The sequence below is a fragment of the Canis lupus genome, chromosome 9, assembly GCF_048164855.1.
Source record: "Canis lupus baileyi chromosome 9, mCanLup2.hap1, whole genome shotgun sequence".
Lineage (NCBI taxonomy): Eukaryota > Metazoa > Chordata > Mammalia > Carnivora > Canidae > Canis > Canis lupus.
In genome coordinates, this window is record NC_132846.1 from 69,461,869 (window position 1) to 69,483,481 (window position 21,613).

General features: G+C 57.3%; 2 protein-coding genes and 1 long non-coding RNA gene across 11 annotated transcripts in view; 2 read left to right on the top strand and 1 right to left on the bottom strand.

Moving 5' to 3' along the window:
• Positions 1-7,044, bottom strand: part of CCDC85C (coiled-coil domain containing 85C) — a 77,469-nt gene extending 70,425 nt beyond the window's left edge. For all 8 annotated transcript variants that reach the window (XM_072839900.1, XM_072839899.1, XM_072839897.1 and 5 more), the window contains exon 1: positions 6,206-7,044. In XM_072839900.1, the coding sequence (XP_072696001.1) occupies positions 6,206-7,010 (805 nt within the window). In that variant the 5' untranslated portion in view covers positions 7,011-7,044. The remainder of the gene's footprint in view (positions 1-6,205) is intronic.
• Positions 7,045-7,547: 503 nt separating this feature from the next.
• On the top strand, positions 7,548-13,595 carry LOC140640462 (uncharacterized). Its single transcript, XR_012037182.1, has 3 exons — positions 7,548-7,698; positions 9,218-9,413; positions 10,295-13,595. It is a non-coding gene; the product is annotated as an uncharacterized lncRNA (long non-coding RNA).
• A 5,516-nt stretch (positions 13,596-19,111) lies between these two features.
• HHIPL1 (HHIP like 1) overlaps positions 19,112-21,613 on the top strand; it is a 43,332-nt gene continuing 40,830 nt past the window's right edge. Inside the window, exons 1-2 of one of the 2 annotated variants that reach the window (XM_072839903.1) lie at positions 19,112-19,455; positions 21,128-21,360. The gene's annotated coding sequence lies outside the window, so the exon portion shown is untranslated. The remainder of the gene's footprint in view (positions 19,456-21,127; positions 21,361-21,613) is intronic. The other variant, XM_072839902.1, reaches the window with a different exon arrangement.

Genomic DNA, 21,613 nt, shown 5'->3' on the forward strand with positions numbered 1-21,613 from the left:
CACGGAGATCGCCTAGTCATCCTGCTCAAGGGAGATGGAACTGCCTACTCCCTGGCTCGGAAATCCCAGTCATCCCTGCACGGATCCAGGTCACCCAGGATTGGGGGGGGGGGGGGGGGGCAGGGGGCAGAGAGTGGCAGCAGGTGTGACTGTTCTTTGAGCGGATATGGAATGAGGCTGCAGGTGGAGAGCGCAAGCCCCTCAACACCACAGGACTGCCTGACCCCTGAGGTCAGAAGTCACTGGGAGGCAGCCAGGGGCTGGGGGCAGGGCTCCAGAGCCAGCTGGCCTGGTCTGAGGACCTGCAGAGAAGGTTCTCTCCTGGGGCCACCCGGGGACGTTCTATGTTTCCTCCCCTGCTGCCCCCCAGGCCAGCCTACACCACGACAGCCACCAGACTAATGCTCCCGGACTGCCACTCCCAAGCCAGGCTGCATTATGAATCACTGTGTGCACAGCACCCAGAACTCAGCCGGAGTAACCGCTCCATAAACTGTGCTGATGCGGCCCTTCCTGCTTGAAGGGCCAACTCTCTCGACAACCCGGCCCCACCCGGCTACCTCCAGACTCTTCTGTCCTCCACTCACACCACCACCTTCCCAGAGCTGTCTGGGGTGTCCCACCGCAGGGGTTCAGGAAAGCCCTTCACCAGCTCCCCAGGCTGGTGCTCACACACCTCCCCTACTGGGGAGCTGTCCACCTCCAGAGGTGACGCGGTCCTCCTGGACCACTCTCCTCCTGGAGGACTACTCTCCTCCTCCGGGAGGACCACTCTTCTCTCTGAATGTGAATCCCTGCAACCCGGGGAGCTCCGCCTCCTGGGGCTGGACCCGGCACAAACCCCCTGATCCAACACTCTGCTCCCGGCCTCACAGCAGCTCCCTGGCCCCAAGGCTTTTCTTCTCTGGGCTCAACATTCCAGTTCTTTCTGTTCACAGGAGGAGGTGCCTACCTGTGCCACCCAGTGCCACCCCAGCTCCCTGCACGTCATAAGAACACCCCGCAGGCCCTGGGCCCTCGGCAGCGGTGGTCAGACCCACTTGCAGGCCTTCTATTGCCTCATTCCTGCTGAAATGCTGTTCCCTTCTGTTCGAATAGGCAAGGGCTCACGTGGCTCTGACACAGAGCAGGCACAAGGCCGCCCTGGCAAGCACGTGGCAGGGGAGCCCCCAGCCCCACCCCGAGGCGGCAAATCTGCAGGGATCCAAGTGACAGAGGAGGGTCACCAAGCCTAACCTCAGAGGCCCTGGTCTAGGACCAGGGTGTCATTATCCTCAGGACAAGAGCAGAAACTGAGGCTTACAGGTTCAGTAGCTGCCAGGCTCACACAGCAGGCAGCAAGCTCAGCTTCACCCGGGGTCTCTCTGACCCGGAGCCGGAGCCCTATCCAGCAGGCTGCACTGCTCCTAAACATACCCGACACCAAGCGCTCCAGCTGGGAGGAAGACTGGCGTGTGGGAGACCCTTACCTCCCTCAACCCAAAGGCTGATAATAGTCTCCCACTTTGCAGAAGAGAAAAAGAGGCCTACAAAGTTCCTGGAACTCACCTAAGGTCCCAGGCTTCCAATTCTTTGCGATGACGACATCAACAAGCACAGGGTGGAAAATCCCCATGGGTGGAAAGCAGAGATTATGAGCAGCAGAGGATTTCCTTGCTAATCATGCTGCTCTGGGGACAATGTTACAAACCAAGTTGTGACCCAGGAGCTCAGAGGCCCGGCCACGGTGAGGGGTCGGGTAGGATCTCCAAGGCAGAGGGAAGCTGGCCTGGGGCAGAACTGAGGGCATGAAAACACAAGGAAGGACTCCCTGCAAACAGAAACCTGCCCCAAGCCCACGTTCCCCACTTTATGGGTGAGCCATGTTGCCAAATGCAGGAACACAGGACAGCAGGAATGAGGCACAGGGCCTCGCTTCCCCAGAAGAGGTGCCATACCTTTGCTACACAGGGCCAGCCTCTGGAGCTCAACCCTCTCCCACAGCCTCACCATCTCACGTCATCGGCGTACAGGTCACCAGGGCCCTGCCAAGGACCAAGCTCTGGGGGACCTTCCATTGTGGGGGCCCCATGGGAGTCTCTCTGAGCCCGACACATCCAGACTATCTGGGCCCAGTGGGGCAGCAGGCAGAGGGTGACAGGCCCAGACTCTGACACAGGGGACCCAACACCGATCCCAGTCCCCCCAAGCAGCCCCACAGGACCCAGAGCAAGTCACGGCTCTCTCCAAGCCTGTTTCCCCATCCACAATATGGCACCAAGTGCAAGCTCTGAGCAGAATGGAGTGGGGACTGGGAAGCTCTTTGTGGTAAACTGTGAAGTGCTGGGGTCGCCCTGGCCCTCCCCAGGCTTACCGGCCAGTGAGCCTCTCAGGGCCAGTCTTCCTCATGTGGACGGCCCGGTGGAAGGGGGTGGGGGGGTGGGGAAGGGCAACACCCCAAGGTCCTGGATGGAAGGTCAGGGTCAGGTTGGGGAGGGAGGGGAAAAAGCTTATCTAAACCACCCCATTGTCTTCCCTGACCTTTGCTCCCAGGCCTGCCTGGGTTTAGGAAAAGCCGTCTTATTAGTGATCCTGCCCAGGAGGCGCTGAGCCTGGAGGCCCCTAATAAAAGACCTATTCAGGGCCAGCATGCTGTCTCCCCACCGTCCTTTTTTTTTTTTTTTTTTTTTTTTTAAAGATCCATACCACCCTCACTCCATCCTCCCTTTAAACCAACAAAAATACAAGCAGGAAAACAAACCCATCTCATTTTGAGAAGCCCAAAATTTTAATCCAAACTTTTAAAAGTAAACAGCGTCCCTACAAAGGCTTTGCTGGAGGTCCTGGTTTCTCTAGGTGAGCTAAAGGGGATCGGGCTGCGGAGATGGGGGGAGGACAGAGGACGGGATGCTTACACAGGGGCTTGGGGGGAGGGGGGGTGAAAGGTGGGGGAGGGGCAGGAGAGAAACTGTTGAAAATGCTTTTGTCAGAAAATCCTCGGTTCAAGGGGGCGAACCCGACTTCCTAGAGCTTGGTGTTCACCTGCTTCAGTTTGCCCCAGTGGGAGTACAGCAAAGAGCGCTCTAGTCCAGTCTTCCCTCAGCACAACGCAAAGGGGGGGGCGGGATTTGCATATGCATTCTTGGCGGCCAGGCCCAGCCCCGCCCAGGACTGCCTGGAATACAGATGGGCCACCTCCCACCGGAGCCCCGGGCCTTTCCAGGGCACCCAGCAGGGCTGCAGGAACACCCCGCGGCTTCCAAGAGGGCTACGGGGCTCGTCAGCAGGTGCCGTGGTCGCAAACATTCAGGCGAGCTGTCTAAACAGCAGAGTTTTGAAGACAACACCAAAGTCTGTCTGGCAAGCCCCCAAAGGGGTCCCTCTTGCTTTTTTTCACGAGGAGCCTAGGGAGAAACAAGCATGACAAGGATTCCGACAACTACTGAGACGTGCTGTGTGCAGACGCTGACCTCCCTCGGCCTTCCTGGCTAACGGGGGCACTCTGGGTTTTGCCTCCACTTTGCAGAATTGCAGAGAGTGGCTCAGAGAAGTAACCTGCCCCAGAGGAAAGCAGGAGGCAGATCCGAATGCGAGACTGGGTGACCCCTCCGGGTAACAGGGTTATCAACCATCTGCTCAGTGGTCACCGATAAGGAAGTGATACTTCCCAGAATGGGAGAACTAGAGCAAACCTGGGTCAGGAATCCAGAAGAGGGTGTCACCAGTGTCTGCTCAGAGTATTGGGCAGAATGACAGAGGCCAGAGATGCAAGCCAGCCGCCAGCCTGAGCCACAGAGGAACTCCCCCCGCCCCCAACAGCCCCACCCTGGAGGAACCCCCCCCCCCCCCCCGCTGACCCCCAGCCTGCAGCCTCACGGGTGGCAGCCCCACCCAGGGAACTGGAGCTGAGACACTTCCAGTCTCCACTGCTTTCCCAGCCAGTGCTCGGAACCTCCCCCAGCCTCCGCCTGCTTGTCTGAAAAAGGGGATCCTACTACTTCCAGGGCTCCCATAAGGATGATCTGAGCCCAACTGTGGAAAGCAGGAGCCCGACGTCTGACATCTGACCCCACTTTCTCCACCACGGGGTTGGAGGTTCTTTATCTTTCCCACCGCCGGCTCCCTCCTCCCTCCACCCAAAACTACAGGTCCTCCTACAGAAAAGTCATTTTTAAGAGAAGGGCCTTTCCTTGTTTCCCGGCATCCTATTCACATTGCTGGGAGAGTATCTCAAGGCCACGCCTGACTCAAAGAGACAAAACCAAACGCCAGGCTGTAGGCTGTCTGTAACTGAAATTGGTGATAGTAATGCTTATTTTGTCTTTCGCCCAACACAAAGCTTGGCCATCACAAGATGGGTGGCAGGCCTGTTCCAAGTGAGTGTGGGACTTGGGGGGCTGAGGGGTGGGCACAGACTCTCTGCAGGAAACTCTGCACCTCAAGTCCCAGCCACCCCCTGGTCCCCTGTCCCGGCATCATCCACAGCTGCCGCTGAACACTGGGCCACACGGGCCGAATCTCCTTGTCCAACGCATGAGAGGACTTCCCCACAAATACGCCGTGACCCAGGGCACCTCGGTGCCGACAGCCACTCTCTCCAAGTGTCACTGATGACGCAGCCGAAAACCAGAAACATTTCCCAGCCATGAGACTGGAGCAATCCCTCCTTGCACTTGGGAGAAACTGAGGCCCAGAAATCCGCTCCTCCTGAGGCCCCCAAGAAGGCAAGGCCAGAGAGGCTGGGACTGGGGCTCCTGACTCCCCGGGCCCAGAAACCCCAACAAATTAAGCCACCTAACTGTGAGCTGCTCCCGCTGGCCTCCAGCCCCCTGTGGTGGGAGGTGGGAATGGATACAGAGTTACAAAGGGAAACCCGAGTGGTAGTGGTAGGTTGCTAATCAGTAACAAAATATCCCTCTCAACCCAGTCCTGCTCTGAACTCCGGCTGGGGCCCCTAAATAAAGGAAAAATTGTGCTGTGCTAGCACCCCACCTCCATGGGTCTGGTTCCCACTCCAACACCCCACAGAGGCCACTTGGCCACCAAACCAAAGGGAGGGCGTCCCTCCTCTGCTCAGGCGTCACTCTGGGGAAAAGCAGTCATTTAAAGCCCAGATACATTTTCTCCGAACCAGGAAACCCTTTAAAGAAGAACCAGAAAGTGCTGTTTAATCTCCACCTTCAGGCAAATAGTTCAGGCAGCAGCAAGTGCCACCAGAACTGGGAGCCAAGCCACCAAAAATGTGGAAGAACAGGGAGGCAGGGAGAGGCACGCGTGGCAGGGAGAGCCACGGACCGAGCGCTGGGAACAGCAGCGTCTGCTCGGCTCCACGGACCCAAGCTGGAGGCCCATCGGTCACATGGGCGTGGAAGACAGGAGCCGAGCTCCCCTGGGGCCAAAGGTCCTCCGCCCACACCCAGGCCACCTACCCACCCTGGCACTTCCTGTAAGGCGACCAACAGCTTACAAACCCCGTGGGAGCCTTTATCTCCACCCTCTAATCCACAAGGCGGGGATCAACTCCGTTCTACAGATAAGGAAACTGAGGCAGGCAGAGGAGAAAAGCCAGAATCCATTCCAAGCACCTATCCTTCTGGAAAGTCTTAGAGCCCCGGTTCGGAAAGGTCTGTCCACCCTGAGAAGTTCAGGCCTGAGAGCAAACCAGAAAGGCTCTTAGTCCTCTGGCCCAGCTGCCTGGGAGTCTCAGGCGCCCGCAGCCAGCTCCTTCTCAGCCGGCAGGCAGCGCAGGGAAGCCCAGGTGGACTCCAGAACCCCACACACGTGGCCGCTGCTCAGGATCAGGGCTGCCTGGTGTTGCTCCAAATAAGAGGGGAAATTCACCTGCAGGCAAAAGGCCTTTCTTCCCCCTGCCCACCCCCACCACCCCTACCTCCCCACCCCACCCCTCCGTGAACTTCCCGCTCCCGGACAGCGATCTCCAGGTTGGGATGAGGCGTCCCCAGCCGCCCCCACGAATACTGGTAATTCTCGGCGAGAGAAACTTTTCTGGGGTCCAGTGGGCTCCCAGCGCGGGTGCGAACTCGGAGCTGGGCAGGGTCACGCCCCCTCGCTTGCCCAGAAAACCATCACCCACAACCCCAGCGCGGATGGGCGCGGGATCCCGCAGTCTGGGGAGCAGCTGGAGCAGGAGCTGGGTCCTGCGTGGCGGGCCACTCGGGCTTCCCTTCTCCCGAGGGCCGCGCTGCGCCACCCGCGCCGTCCTTACCGTGCAGGCCGTTGGGGATGCTCCGGTGGTGCGGTGGCGCCGACAGGTCGTCCAGGGACCTGCGCGTGGCGACCGCCTTGCCGTCGGGGGCCTTGTGCGGCCCGGGGGGCAGCAGCGGGGGCGGGACGTGGTGGTGGTGGTCCGGGCTGCCTCCGCTGCCCGCGCTCGACGTGCTGCTGCCGTCGCCCACGTCGCGGGCCCCCGCGCCCGCCGCGCCGCCGGCCAGGGGCCCGCTCAGGCTGGCCTGGCTGTCGATGGAGCTGCGGGAGCCCGCGCCGCCGCCGCCGCCGCCCGCGCCGCCCCCGCCCCCGCCCCCCGCCAGCGCCGCGCGCTCCTCGTCCAGCATCAGCACCAGCTCCTTGAGCTCCAGGTTCTCGCGCAGCAGGGCCTCCTGGCGCGCCTCGAGCTCGCGCAGCTTCTGCTGCGAGCGGGCCACCTCGTGCCACACCGCGCCGGCCGCGTGGCGCCCGAAGCGCTGCCACTCGCGCGCCAGCTTGCGCCCCTTCTGCCGGTCGTCGTCGAGGAAGCAGCAGAGCTCGCGCAGCTCCTGGTTGTCGTCCTGCAGCCGCTGGTTCACGTCCTTGAGGCCGCGGATCTCCAGCAGGTGCTGCTGCAGCCGCCGGTTCACGTCGCGCATCAGGCCGCCGTGCTCCAGCATGAGGCCCACCTTCTCGCCCTCCGCGCGCCGCAGCCGCCGCGCCAGCTCCTCCTTGCTCCAGCGCAGCAGCTCCTCGTCCGGCACCTGGCTCAGCTCCTCCGACGCCGCCGCCGCCGCCGCCGCCGCCGCCGCCGGGGGCTTCGCCATGGCGGGGCCGTCACCGCGGCATCGCCCGCGCCCGCGCCCTCGCCCGGCCGGCGCTCCCCGCGCCCCGGCGGCGCTGGGCCGGTGCGCTCGCGGGCAGGGGGCGGCCGGGGGTGCGTGCGGGCCGCCCCGCGCCGCCTCGCGCGCCCTCGCGCAGCGTCCTCCCGGGCGGCCGGCGGAGCGCGGGGCGCGGGGCGCGGGGCGCGGGGCTCGGGGCGCGGGGCGCGGGGCGCGGGGCTCGGCGAGCTGGGGCCGCTGCTGCGTCGGCGGCCGCCGTGCCGGGTGCTCTCCGGGCTCGGGCGAAGCAGACGGAGGCCCGCCCCCGGCCCAGCTCGCGGAGCCCCGGCCGCCCCGCCCACTCCGGGCGGGGAGGGGGCGGGGCGCCCGGCCGGCTCCGCCTCCGGGGGCGAGGGGCGGGCAGAGGCGCGGCCGCCCCCGACGCCCCCCGCTCGGTGCGCTCGCCCGCCCGGCGCCCTGCCAGAGGCGCGCTCCAGCCGCGGGCCCGCCCCCCCGGCCCTCCGATTGGGCGTCCCCGGGGGTGTGTGGGGGGGCGGGGCGCCCGCGGGGGCCGCCGGCCGGTGGTACGGCCCAGCCACCGGCCTCCAACCCCCCTCGCCGCGGCTCAAGTTTCTGCGCCCGGAGGACGCGGCCTCGGCCAATCCCCGGGCTACAGGGCGCTTTTAAAATGCAGGTACGGCTGCAGGGGAGGGGGGCGGTGGGAAAGGTAGGGCCGGGCTTCCCTTAAAGGGGACGCGCGGCAATGCACGCCGAGCCCCCTCCCGGGCCCGCGTCCCCCGCCCGCCTCCCCCGCCCCAGGTAAACAAACACCCCGGAGCCCGGGACAGCCCGGCCGCTCCCTCCCGGGGGCTCCGGAGTCCCGCGTAGCCCGAGATACGGCGAACAATGGGACCGGGACTCGGGGGTCGCCCTCCCCGGAGGCAGGGCGGCTCTTTGTCCCCTTCCGTGCCCCCGACTCCACGCGCGTCCCCCGCCGGAGCCTGCGGAGGGGCTGCGGCTCCGCGCGCCGGAGGGTGTCCGAGCACGGTGTGGACCCGGCCCGTGCCCCAGGGGGGAGGGCTCGGGGGGCCTGCCCCCCCCCGCCCCCGCCCCCGCGGGCTTCGGGGCAGAGGCGGGGGTTCCCGAGGCGGAGACCCCGGAGAGGATGGAGGAGGGCTTCCCATTGGGGCCTTGACGCCAGGGTCGGGGGGCGCCGGGCCGGCCCCAGAAGCCCCTCCCCACCGGCAGCCTCGCGGGCACCCGGGGTGTTGCCCCAGCCTGTGAGTCGGGCTCGCCATGCTCGCGGCCCCGAGGCGCGTTTAGGGCGCGCCTGCCGCGAGCTGGTCCGAGGGGGGGGCCCTCCCCCGGGCCCCGCAACCAGATAAAACCCGCGCGCTCGACTGCGAGCCGCCACGGCCTGGAGCGCGCGCCCGCGCAGCCGCTGAGGTCCCCATTTGCAGTCGCTCAACCCCTGGCTGGACGACCGCGTCCCCGGCACCTTCTCTACACCAGCTCGGCTCCAGGCCGCCGGGGGGCACGGCAGGGCGCGCCCGCGGAGGTCACTGCCCCCTGGGGCCGCGTTGCACTCCGTAGGGAGGAGGAGAGGGCGGGTAACAGAGCACCACGAGGCTCTAAGAAGTGCCGTGTAGGGGATTAAGACAAGCTGCTGCCACGGAAAGTGATAATCGGTTACATTAGATCCCGTGGTCAAGGAGGACCTCTGGGGAGGTGCATCTAAGCTCTGAGACCTGAGCCGAAAGGACAAAGATGAGGGGGGGAGGGGCACTCCAGGTGGAAGAAATAGCTCGTCCTGAGGCCCCAGGGTTGGCCTGTGAGCGGCCTATTCAAAGGAGGCCGGCGGGGCTGGGATGGGCCCGGGAAGGGGTGAGGGATGAGGTCAGAGCGGCCGGATCAAGCTTGATTCTAAGGCAGCTGGGAAAGCAGTAGGGGGTTAGCACCGAGCAACATGACCTGATTTGCCTTTTAAGAGGCTCCCTGTAGCCCGCTTGTGGGGAAGGGGTGGGGTAGGTGCACAGAGAGGTCTAGATTCAGTACCTCGTTCCCCACCCATCTGCCCCTCTCTCCAGGTGGATGTTCAGGAGGGGGTGGTGGGGAGTGGATGAGCCGGAGAAGCTTAGTTTTTGAGGGTGAAGCCCTAGAGGACCTCAGGGTTCCCAGAACTTGGCCCAGGTGAGCCACTGTTCTCTCCACAGGCCCAACCCCGTGCAAATGAATCCGGGTTTGGAGAGGGTTTCAGCTTACACTTGGGGAGGCGGCAAGCCACTCCCCCGTCCCAAGCCAGATCAAACAGCTCCCTGGAGGTATCCCCCAAAGGAAGCCCGTGCAGAGAGCTCCTGGAAGAGAAGAGGTGAGCAGAGGATTCATGAGCCCACTAGAGAAGTTGTGGAGGTGGGTAACGCTGTACTCATGGGAATGCCCTTCCCACTGGTGCGTGGCCCCAGGTGGTTCCTCTGGCCTGCACGTCTCCAGTCTCCAGGGCCGGCAGCTTCAGCCAAACTTTCCAAGAGAAAAATGAAGCCTACATCTAGATAGGGTTTGTTTGCAGCGTCTACAGACTGTAGGACCAAGAGTCCCCCAGCCAGGACCCAAGGAAGCATTCCTAACTTCCTCCCTGGGGCAGCAAAGACAGGGCGCTTTAGATGAGGCCACCAGGTGGCCTGAGGGAGACTCTCTGCCCCCCTCGCCATGGCTGCACAGGCTGGAGCAGAACGAAATAGGATGGCAGGAGGTAGAGAGGGCCAAACTAAGACAGGGTCTTAAAGCAAGAGGGTTAGGCCAGCCAGAGCCCCCTCCCTAAGGGCCGATGTCCCTCAGGGTCCAGCAAACAGTGCCAAGCTCCCTAGTACAGCCCAACAGACCCTACCGCAAGCCATGAGCTCATAAATGCCATGTGTCTTGGTTTCTAGCTTCGTGGTCATGACAAGCTCAGCTTTGTCATGGAAATAGTAAAAGCCTGGGTGGCTCAGTTGGTTGAGCATCTGCCTTCATTTTGGATCGTGATCCTCGAGCCCCATATCCGGCTTCCTGCTCAGCAGGGAGTCTGCTTGTCCCGTTCCTTCCCCGCCCCTCTTGCGTGTGCTCTCTCTGTCTCCCTCTCTCTCAAATAAATAAATAAAATCTTTAAAAAGAGAAAAAAAAAATTTTTAAACCAGGAAAACCAAATCAAGGTTCTCTAACCCAGTAATTCTCTAGATGCCCAGTAAAAGTAGTTGGGGGTCTTTTAAATAATAAAGATGCACTGCCCACTCTCCAATTTTTTCTTTCTTCAGAATCTCCCTCCCAGTGTGTGTCCATTTAAAGCCACACAGATGTTTTTGAGAGCCAGGTGGAGTGAGAGCCAGTATACACATAATAGACCGTGTTAAAACACAGAACTTGGGAACTGATAATGAGACCACACTGGAGGTAAGCAGCCTGTCCCCCTGCTGGGAAGGAGCACAGGACCCAGAGCAGACACCAGGTGATGTTTGCTGAGTGAATACATGACCCTTCAGCACATGATCCATTGAATCTGAGCCTCTCATTTTGAAGATGAGGCAGTTGAGCCCCAGAGGGGAAAAGACTTGACCAAGGTCACTTTCGTTCATTGGTTTACTGAACACACATTTAATTAGGTAGGTAAGTGTGTATACATAAAAGCATATATATGTGTAATCTTATGCATGGGCGTATTTATAAAATCCACGTAGATGCATTGTGGTGAGTACCCCAAAAAAGGTGAGTAGAACATATCATCAAGGGAGCATCCTTTTTGACTCTAAGTAGTCTCTACTGCCAACATGGGGCTCAAACTCACAACCCTGAGACCAAGAGTCAAATGCTTTACTGACTGAGCCACCCAGGTGCCCCTCCTGGATTGAATCCTGAAGAGTGAGTAGGAGTTTGTCAGATTTTGGAGGTGGGAGGAGAGCGCTGGCAATGTCCAAGTGGAGGGAACTACACATGTCCCGGTGACCTCAGACCACTCCTCGACCCCCTCTGAGCCACAGTTTTCTCATCCACGCCCTTCCCCACAGGGGAAGCCAGTGTCAAGCACCTAGCAGAGCTCTTGCAAAGCCCTGGAAAGGGAAGCTATGCCTCCCCTCCCTGCACATTCTTCCCATCCTCTGAACCAGCACAGTCTTCTGATAAGGACCTGGTACCCATTGCACAGATTCACCTGTGGGCCGTGGGAGGTACAGAAGGCCTAGAGTGGAGACCTGGCCAATCTTCTGTTTGATAGAGAGCGTGTGACAGGTGTGCAGGGAGGCACAGATCGGAGAGGGCCAGCTGCAGCTGGGAGGCTGCAAAACCAGGCAACCAGAGGCCAGGGCAGATTGATCCCCACTGGTCCCCAGGGTGGAAGGTCTGATTAGGGACCGATTGGGAGGTATCCGCGGAACCCCTCCCTCCCCAGCTAGAGCCACTGAAATCCCCTCCTCCCCCTTCAGCTCCTGACAATCCTCCTCACCGTTGCCATGAGGAGCAAGGCAGGTAAGAGGCTCCACCACAAGGGAAACTGAGTCAGGGGAGCTCTTTGCAGGACTACATCTCACACTTAAAAACGTTATTATCTTGTTTTATTTATTTGAAAGACAGCATGAGCAGGGGGGAGAGGGAGAAGCAGACTCCCCGCTGAGCAGGGAGCCCAGGGATCATGACCTGAGCCAAAGGCAGACACTTAACCTACTGAGCTACCCAGGTGCTCCTAAAAACACTATTATTAGGAACTATTATAGGGGCACCTCACTGGCTCAGTCGGTGTGACTCTTGATCTTGGGGGTTGTGAATTGGAGCCCCACATTAGGTGTAAAGATTACTTAAAAATAAACTCGTTACGGCAGCCCAGGTGGCTCAGCAGTTTAGCACTGCCTCCAGCCCAGGGCCTGATCCTGGAAACCTGGGATCGAGTCCCATGTCGGGCTCCCTGCATGGAGCCTGCTTCTCCCTCTACCTGTGTCTCTCTCTCTCTCTCTGTGAATAAATAAAATCTTTAAAAATAAATAATAAAATCTTTTAAAAAATTAAAAATTAAAAAAATAAATTCTCAAAAGAGAAAGGTTAAAAAAAGGAACTGTTTTCTATTACAACCAACAGGGACACAGCAGGAGCCTGGCAGCCTCTGCCCAGCCTAGGAAGTCACTGCCACTTTTGAAGGCCTTCCGGGGGCCCCTCCTGGTCACATGCCCCAGCCCACCTGACCCCACGATTCCAAATGTTGCATTAATTACTCCCAAGCCATCAGCGTACTGTATTTTCCCCTTATAATAGACTGCTTGATATTCATGCCTTTGAACGTGATTTAAACTGTATCATGCTTCCTGTGTTCTTTGGCAATATGCTTCTCCCTCGTTACTTCCCTGATACACGGAAGCTGTAGTTGGCTCACTTGCTTGGCTGGGTAGCAAGCTTTCTCACCCACCGCAACGTTGACTTCTTGGACCTTATGTCTTTGTTGTGGGGGCAGAGAAATGCTGTCTTGTGCATCGTAAGACGTTTACCAGCATCCCTGGCCTCTATCCATTGGATGGAAGTAGCACCCCCACCCCTAGCTGTGAAAGCCAGAAGTATCTCCAGACCTTGCCAAATGGCTCCTAGGGGCAAAATCACCCCCAGTTGAGGATCTCTTCTAATATCCGTTGCATGAATATGTCACTTTTACTTTTCTCTTGAAGCACATTTGTTTCTTTTTTTTTTTTCCTATAACCAGCAACCCTGCCGTAGACAATCCGGTACGTGTGTCCTGATACACACGAGCTTGAACTTTGTCTGGGTCTATACCAAAACACAGAATGGCTGGTCCTACAGCACACATGGCTTCCGTTTGACTGGATGATGCCAAACAGCTTACTTTCCTTTTTTTTTTTTTTTTTTTAGGATTTTATTTATTTATTCATGAGAGACAGAAACAGAGAGGCAGAGACATCGGCAGAGAGAGAAGCAGGCTCCATGCGGGGAGCCCAATGTGGGACTCGATCCTGGAACTCTAGGATCATGCCCTAAGCCAAAGGCAGTCATTCAACCCCCGAACCACCCTGGTGTCCCTCCAAATGGCTTTCCAAAGAGGAAGTGCTAACTCACCATCCAGCCAGCAGAGCATTGGGGGAAAAAAAAATGTCCATACTGGGCAATCCTTATAAAATTTCAGAACACAAGAAAGCCTGGGTGGCTCAGTGGTTGAGCATCTGCCTTTGGCTCAGGGATGTGATCCAGGGATCCTGGGATTGAGTCTCACATCAGGCTCCCAGTGGGGAGCCTGCTTCTCCCTCTGCCTATGTCTCTGCTTCTCTCTGTGTGTCTCTCATGAATAAATAAATAAAATATATTTTTTAAAAATCTCAGAACACAAAGATTGAGGAGATCCTAAAAGCATCCAGAGAGACCCAGAGAGAGGAGGCCACATACAAAAGATCAGAAATCATAGCATTGACATTCTCAAGGCAGCTCCAGGAGCTGGAATACCATGGTGTGATCGATCCTTCAAGGTTCTGAAGGAAAATACTTCCGTACCTAAGCCATCAAGTGTAAGGGTAGGGTAAGACATTTTCATATTTAAAAAGAAAAGAAAAAAAAAAAAAGAAAAGGCCAAATTTCCCAGACAACCTTTCTCTAAAATTAGGAATGAAACCAAGAAATAAGAAAATGTGAAGACATGAAATTCAAGAAACGAGGAATCCCAAAGCGATGGTGCAAAAGCTGGAGGGTGAGGGCATGGGAGCCAGGAGCAATCAGTGCAGAGTGGGACAGGGGGAGGACTCCAGGAGGAGGTGGTCAGGTCAAGCAAGGGAACAGAAATCATGGATCCCCCGCCGGAGGCTTGGTTGTCCTATGAGGAATAATAGAGCTCAGTCAGAGTTTGGTGGTTGTATTAGTGATAAGCACAAAAGAAAACCAAGCAAGTCAAACGAGGAGGCAATTATGAATCCCCAGGGAAACCCAAAAGTCCTGCAAGCAAGGAAACGCAGTCATAGGACATATGGTGGTTCCATTGGCCATAATGTTTATACACGTAGTATATTATATAGTTAATATTGATTTTTTAAAAGATTTTATTTATTTATTTATTTATTTATTTATTTATTTATTTATGATAGACATAGGGAGGGAGAGAGAGAGAGAAACACAGGAGGAGGGAGAAGCAGGCTCCATGCCGGGAGCCCGATGTGGGACTCGATCCCGGGACCCCAGGATCGCACCCTTGGCCAAAGGCAGGTGCTAAACCGCTGAGCCACCCAGGGATCCCCCTAGTTAATATTGATTAACCAAAAACTGTGATATAGCCATCCTGGGAAGACAGGGAAGGGAACGGCAAGTGCACACATTGACTAAACCTTCCTGGTCCCTAAAAGAAAGGCCGTGATAACACCTCTACTAGAGAGCCATTGAAGAACAGTGTGTGTTGTTAGCAAATATGCAGATAAGTCACAGAAGAACCTAGCTGGCTCTGGAAAGCACAAATCAGGGGTAGAAACATGAGGCAGGAGACTAGGTTATTTGGGGTTTTTTTCCTTTAAAGCCTTATAATTTTATTTGATTTTTGAAACTCTGTGCATATGTTTTTAAATTAATAAAATATTTAAAGAGCCCAGCTTTGGACTTCTCATTAGAAACCCTGAAAACTAGAAAGCCCCAGAGCAATCAGTTGCCTTAAAAGTCTGAGGGAAAAGGATTTCCTGCCTGGATTTTATGCCCATGGAGAGAATCAGCCAAGTATGAGACTGGAATATAAACTTTTTCAGAAATGCAAGGTCGCAAAAAAAAGGAAAAAAAATTAACTGCTGTGCCCTTTCCAGGAAGCTTTTGGAGCACGTGCCCTCCTAGGCCCTGAGAACAGACCCTGGAAACTATCTTAGCTTCTCCAGGAGGGAGGATCCTGCCCAAGGCCGGCCCCCCACTCTCAGAGGTCCCAGAGCAGAGAAAGGAGCACTCTGCCTGGAAAAGCCCCTGGCGAAGTCTAGATAAGATAGCCACATGCCTAAGCATTCGACACCACTGTCTCTAGGAGCAGGGTGGATCGGCTAGAAAAATTAAGAAGACACATTTAAATATCTTGCAATTTTTTTTTTTTAATACATTAACTCTAGGACACAAACCAACAAAACCATAAGAAAAGGAACTGTCGGGCGCCTGGGTGGTTCAATCGGTTGAGCGGCTGCCTTTGGCTTGGGTCATGATCCACAGGTCCTGGGATCAAGCCCAGCATCATGACTCTGGGCTCCTTGCTCGGTGGGGAGTCTGCTTCTCCCTCTCTGCCTGCCACTCCCCCTGCTTGTGTTCTTTCCCTCTTTCTTTCTCTCTCTCTCTCACTCTCACTCTCTCCCAAATACAATCTTTAAAAAAAAAAAAAAAAAAGAAAGAAAAGAAAAGAAAAGAAACTGTCATTGACCACTTGGTGACTTTCCCAGAGTAACATTTACATAATCCCAATAAAACCCTTGACCGTGGTTAAGGAAGAAGTGGATAGAGCCCTCCAGGGGATGCGAGGGAGGGGAGGAGGATGAGGCTGAAGAGAGCTAAGCCTCATGCGTCCTGACCAGAAGGCATCAGAAGTGTCTAGAATTAAAAAATCAAGAAGCAGCCACGGAAGCATCTTATTGAGAAATGTGGAGGCCAAACCCAGAAGGAACAAGTGCATGTGGAAATTGTTGTTCCCGGGAGAAAGAAAGAAGATGTGGGGGGCACCCGGGTGCCAGTTGAGTGTTGGACTCTTGGTTACAGCTCAGGTCTGATCTCAGGGTTGTGGGATTGAGTCTCCAACCCACACCCCATGCCGGGTCAGGCTCTGTGCTGGGGGTGGAGCTTTCTTAGAATTCTCTTTCTTTCTCTCCCTCCACCCCTGTCCCTGCTCACTCTCTCTCTCTCTCTCAAATGAATCCCCCCCCCCTTTTTTTTTAAGGAAATTTTAAAAAGAGAGAGAGAGGAAAGGCTAGGGAGACGTTTCATTTCCTTCTGAACATTTTGGTGTTATTTGATTTATTTTTTAACCTAAGTGCATGCATTATTTTGTTTACAGTATAAACATAATTTACCTAAATAATCATAAAAACATACCGTGGGGCAGTGGCATGTGAAACAAGAGAGGGGGAGCGAGCGGCAGGAGTGCTCCCTGATGGAAGCCCCCAGAACTGACCCTCCTCAGCAGCCCCCAGGCCACAGGGCCTCGCCTGCAGGAGGGCCCCAGCCCAGCCCCAGGTGACCCCGGGCCTGCCCAGCTCACAAACCACTCTCTGGCCCGTTCTCTCCTCCTGTCCTCCTGGCAAGCCTGCTAGGCAGGCAGGAGTCATCATGCCCATCTGATCAACAGAAGCTGAGGTTCAGCATGTATATGGGGGTCCATGGTGGGTCTCTCCCATGGCAGGTGCACCCTCCTGTGAAGGCAGGTGGAGAACCTACCCAAGAACCAGGGAGAGGCAGCACACAAGGAATTTCAGAGACGGAGTCGGCCCTCCTGGTCCAGGGGCTCTCAGCCAGGGGGAACGTGCTGGAGACACTACAGAAACATTCCCACAGCTCGGGGGCATTGGATGTCCTCAAACCAGCCTGTGTGGCCTGGGAGGAGGGTGCAGGTGTAAATTCCTTGGCGGTCATAGGACAGGGAGAGGGGGAGGTGTGGTCCCAGGAAAGGGAGGAGAGTGGGAGACACAGGCTGTGTAAGTGGTGGCGGCAGCTCCCAGACCCCGGCCCCACTGGGGCCATCACTAACCCTGTCACCACCCCAGGGGCAGGCCGTGGAGCTCGGCACATTTTGCAGATGCAACATCCAAGACTTAACAAGGTGAAAACGAAGGCCTCACTGATAGCGATCTTACCCGGGAGCAGGGGTTGTCACACCTACCTGGTGTGAGATTCCTTTCCTGGAGATTCTGATCCACCACCTCTGGGTAAATCCTGGAATTAGTCTCTTTAAGGGTGCCGGGGTGGGGGTGGGGGCTTCAGGAATCACAGGGGGACTGACCCAGGACCTGCAGGCTTCCCACCTCACCCCACCCCCATCCCCACCCCGTTCGCCCCATCTCCTAACCATGCGATATTTAACTAGCAGAGGTGCCTGGCGCTCCCCCGCTGCTGGACACGGGGGTTATTTCCGGGGCTGTACCATTATAAATAACTCCAGTGCGGGACATGTTTGTGCACAGCGTGGTTTTCCTGTTGGATTGTTTCCTTGGGATAAGTTCCCAGAAGTGGGATTCCTGAGTGGAAGCATAGCTGTTTCCCACTCCTAATCCCCAAACCTAACCTAGCCTGGCCCCGGGATGAGGATCCGGCCTTTCATTGGTTTCGAGAAGGGGCAGCCTGCGAGTCCCACCTGGCATTTGCAGATGAAAATGATCCATCTGACCCTTTCCTGTACGAGCTAATAACCGCCCTGAGCGTGCTCACGGGTGTCAGAGCCACGAGGGCCCAGGTGACTCGGTGCCATCTGCGTGGGGCCCGCCCAGGCTGCTCCTCCGGCCGGATGGGTCCTCCCCGTGGAGGTCACAGGGAGGGAGGAAAGGGTGCCTCACTCCCTGGGGAAGTGAGTCTGTCTCAGCAGTTTTGGGAAAGGCCGGAAAGGAGGTCTGGAAACTAGGGTGGGGGGCAGATCATGTTTAGTGCTTTCCGACAACAAAGGGCTTCTGGCCCCTGGCCCCTCTGACCTGCCTGACAGGAATAGCCTGCTGTTCCCAGAGGAGGAGGCGCCCTGTCCCATCCTGGCAGAGGGTTGAAGAGGCCCCTGCAGGGACCTGGCCTCCATCACCTCCCCTTCCAGGCTAGCGCAGCCTCCTTCTGGGGGCAGGGCTCCAGCTCCTTCCCAAGGCAGCCCCTGACTGCTGTTCTGAAACACACCTTCAGATGGTCACCACTGGGGAGAGGGGTCCCCAGAGTCCCCTCTCTCCTGAGAGAGCGCCAAGTGAAGGTGAGGTGAGGTGAGCTGTGGCACAGTCACACTGGGGGGCACGGGCCTTCCAGCTCCCTGCAGGAGGGCGGGGGTTCCAGCACTTGCAGGCTCTGGGCCATTGCCTGAGCACCGACGGTCACCCTTCCGTGCAGAAAACCAGTGAGCCAAGCCTCTGGGCTGGGCCTGGGGTGGGGGTCCCTCCTCCAGGGCCCATCTATGGAAGACTGGCCCTTGTACTGGGAACACCCTCCAACAGGACCAGGGAGTCAGCTCTGTGAGGTCAGGCTGCTGGTGTCCAAGGAGTCCCATGGAACCTGGCCCCCGTGTGCTTCCCCCTGAGACTGTGAATGCTCTGAGGACAGGACCAGTGTCTGCTGTGTTTCAGACTCAAGGTAGTGAGCTCTCTGTCCCTGGTGGTAAAACAGCTAAGGCAGTGTGGACATGTCTCAGAGGTATAGAGGGAGTCGCTTGCTGGCGGGGCTGAGTGCCCCCACCCTATGCCACCATTTGGGGAATACTTATGCCCACTTTACAGCTGAGCAAACAGGCACAGAAGCTAAAAAGGCCTGGAGATCTAAAGATAGGAGGCTTCATGAATCATCAACTATTTATTGAGCGCCTGCTGTGTGCCAGGCCTCCTTGCTTCCCGCGTCTCTCCTTGAGCAGTCTGCCCAGCCATGGTTCATACTGAATCACAGGCCACAGCGGCTGCCCTCCCCGCCGCCCCACCCGCAAGCTGCTGCTCACCTGGCCGTGGCCCTGTCCGGTCTCAGGGCAGCTAGATTACCTTCCTGGGGTGGACCGGGGGCTTCTATGTGGGCTGGGCCAGCCCCTGCCATTGTGAAGAGCAGGGGAGCCTCGCTGGCACCGTGGGGCTGGGCCCGTCCTGGTGCCAGGGTGCTGCCCACCTCCTCTGAAGGACTTGCCCAAGTCTGGGATGCCCACCGGTGCACAGCATGACCTGCCACTGAGCACAGAATGCTCATAGAGGACCTTCTGTGCACAGGGCCCAGAAACATCTCAGTCTCAGGAGATGCACTTTTTAAAGACAACTGGGGACAGGAAGAAACTTGGCCAATAACTCGTCAACCTGTGCAATTGACCTTTTGCTCCCAAATGCAGGTTATTCTGGTTTTCCCTATTCACCTCCATTCTGTTGGTTTCAGTCCCTTGTTCCACCTGCGGAGGCTCCTGGAAATGCCATGTTTTCATGAGGTGTGGCCTGGCGCATCCGCCAAGCAAGCCTCCCACGAGCCCGTCCGGATGCTTGATTGAAGCAGGCAGGGCTGAAGGCAGAGACCTGTGGCCCACCGTTCGCGACTGTCTCGCCTCGGCTGGCACTGGTTTCCAAAGTCTCACCCCTGGGTGGTTCTGTCCAGAGAGCTGACCTCCCCCTAGCTGCCCCGATCTCCAGCCCACATTCTCCGCTCTGCCAAAAGGACAGCATGAAGAGCTTAGTCCTCAGACACCCGATTATGTGTCACACATCCCCGCCTTCGCCCACAGTGCTCGCTTGGTCCTGGACATCCTGTCCCTCTTCCTCACCTGGCTGACTCCCACACCAGGACAAAGGTTTGTGAAGCTCTTCTCCGTGGCCCCACCCGCACCCCCTGCCTCCTCTCTGCAGCCTGGGGTCCCGGGGTCTCCCCAAGATCTTCACCCAGGGCCAGGCTCCTCTAGGGACAGCATTGTGCTCTTCAAAGGACCTGGGGTCGGGACCAGCCTGGCTTGGGTAAATGACCCTCAGTTTCTTCACTGGTCACACGAGGATCCTTGCCATGGGAAGGGTCATGGGAAGGACCACAGAGCAGGGGTATGAAGTGCTCAGCACACAACCTTGGTGTTCACTGGTGAATGAACAGCAGGGAGCGGCTGGGATTGGAGGAGGAGGCAGCGAGACGCGTCCTGCCCGAGACCCGTGTCCTCTGGGACCCTCCAGGAGGGCGCGGTGATTCTGACAGGGGGCTGCGAGGGCTTCACTCATCCCCGGGGAGAACCGTGGCTAAGCCTGAAAAGGGACTTCTCTGTTCCATAGGCCACAGCGTCAGGGGGAAAAGATCCAAGGAAGAGATCCTTCTTTGGGAGCGTGCTGTTTCCTACAGACCCACCAGTGCTGGCTTTTATCATTTTATTTTTTTATTTTTTTACAGATTTTATTTACTTATTCATGAAAGGCACAGAGAGGGAGAGAGGCAGACACACAGGCAGAGGGAGAAGCAGGTTCCCCATGCGGGAGCCTGATGCTGAACTCGATCCCAGGACCCCAGAACCCCAGGATCATGACCCGAGCCAAAAGATGCTCAACCACTGAGCCACCCAGTGCCCTGGATTTTATCATTTTAATGATGTGTGTGTGCGTCTGACTTCAGAGGGGTGTCAGGGTGTTGAACACCTTACTGCGTTTCTTTGAGTGCCTGTTCCCCTGAAGGCTGACTCTGAGAACCACAATTCCTTAACATATGAGTGAAGAGAAATCCTTCTCCATTAGCTCAAAATTGTGAAATGAGCTCAGCACAGGAGAATTGGGGTGATTTGGGGGAAGTGGTGCTTTTGAGATGAGATGGTCACACTTGATGGGGGAGGAGGGCATAGGACCCTGGCGTGGCTCCCTGGGGCTGCCGATCTTGAGACTTGAGGAGCGAGGAGAGCTTTGCCCAGCGCCGGCTAGCCAGACAGACACGCTGCCCCAAATTCCACCAGCACTCATGCCCCTTCTTAAGACAGGCACTTTTATGAAAATGTAAATATTTTGTCTGGGAGAGGGAACAGTTTGCTTTACTGTTGACTTTTGACTATTTACTGTCCATCTTTACTAAAGAGTCAAAAGAGGAATGGGGGGATCCCTGGGTGGCTCAGCGGTTTAGCGCCTGCCTTTGGCCCAGGGCACGATCCTGGAGTCCTGGGATCGAGTCCCACGTCAGGCTCCTGGCATGGAACCTGCTTCTCCCTCCTCCTGTGTCTCTGCCTCTCTCTCTCTCTCTCTCTCTCTCTATGTCTATCATAAATAAATAAATCTTTTAAAAAAATCATTATAAAAACAAAAGAGGAATGGGCTCCCCACATCATTGTGGTTGAGTCCACAGGGCAACCTGGTGAAGGCGGTGGGGGAGGGGGGTTACCCACCCTTGCAGGTGGGAGAACGGGACTCAGAAGGGCCAGGAGGCTGCCAAGTGCTTGTCAGAGACGGAGTTGAGGCTCACCACCTCATGACCTCCAGCCACTCCTCCGCCTTCTTGGCATGCAGCTCCCTGCATTCTGAGCCGAGACAGTGCAAGGGCTCTGGGGGCGCCCAGCCCTGGGTCCCTGTGCAGTGCTGCCTCCAACCAGCTGTGTGCCCGGGCAAGCCCTCACCTCCTGGAGAACTCCACCTGTGGATGGCGTAGCCAGAGCACCTACACTGCGCCCCAGGGCTGTTGTTGAGACAGAAGGAGGTGTGCAGAGTTGGCGACACCGTGTCTGGGCCGGGGCCCAGTAAAGGTCAGTCTGCATGTTCTTATCAACTCACATGGGGTTAAGGAATGTAGCGCCCCAGCTCCCGACCCAGGGATACCCCTGCCCCTTCTCTGACTCAGGCAGCAGCAGGAATGGGAGCCAGCTCCTTGTCCCCTGTGTCCCCATCCTGGGATCTGTGGAGAGAAAGCAGGTGGTGATGGGAGCTTGTTCATGGGATAGGTGGCGCCTGGAAGCTACCTGCCCCTTTATAGCCACCCGTGATCACGTGTGCAAGCAC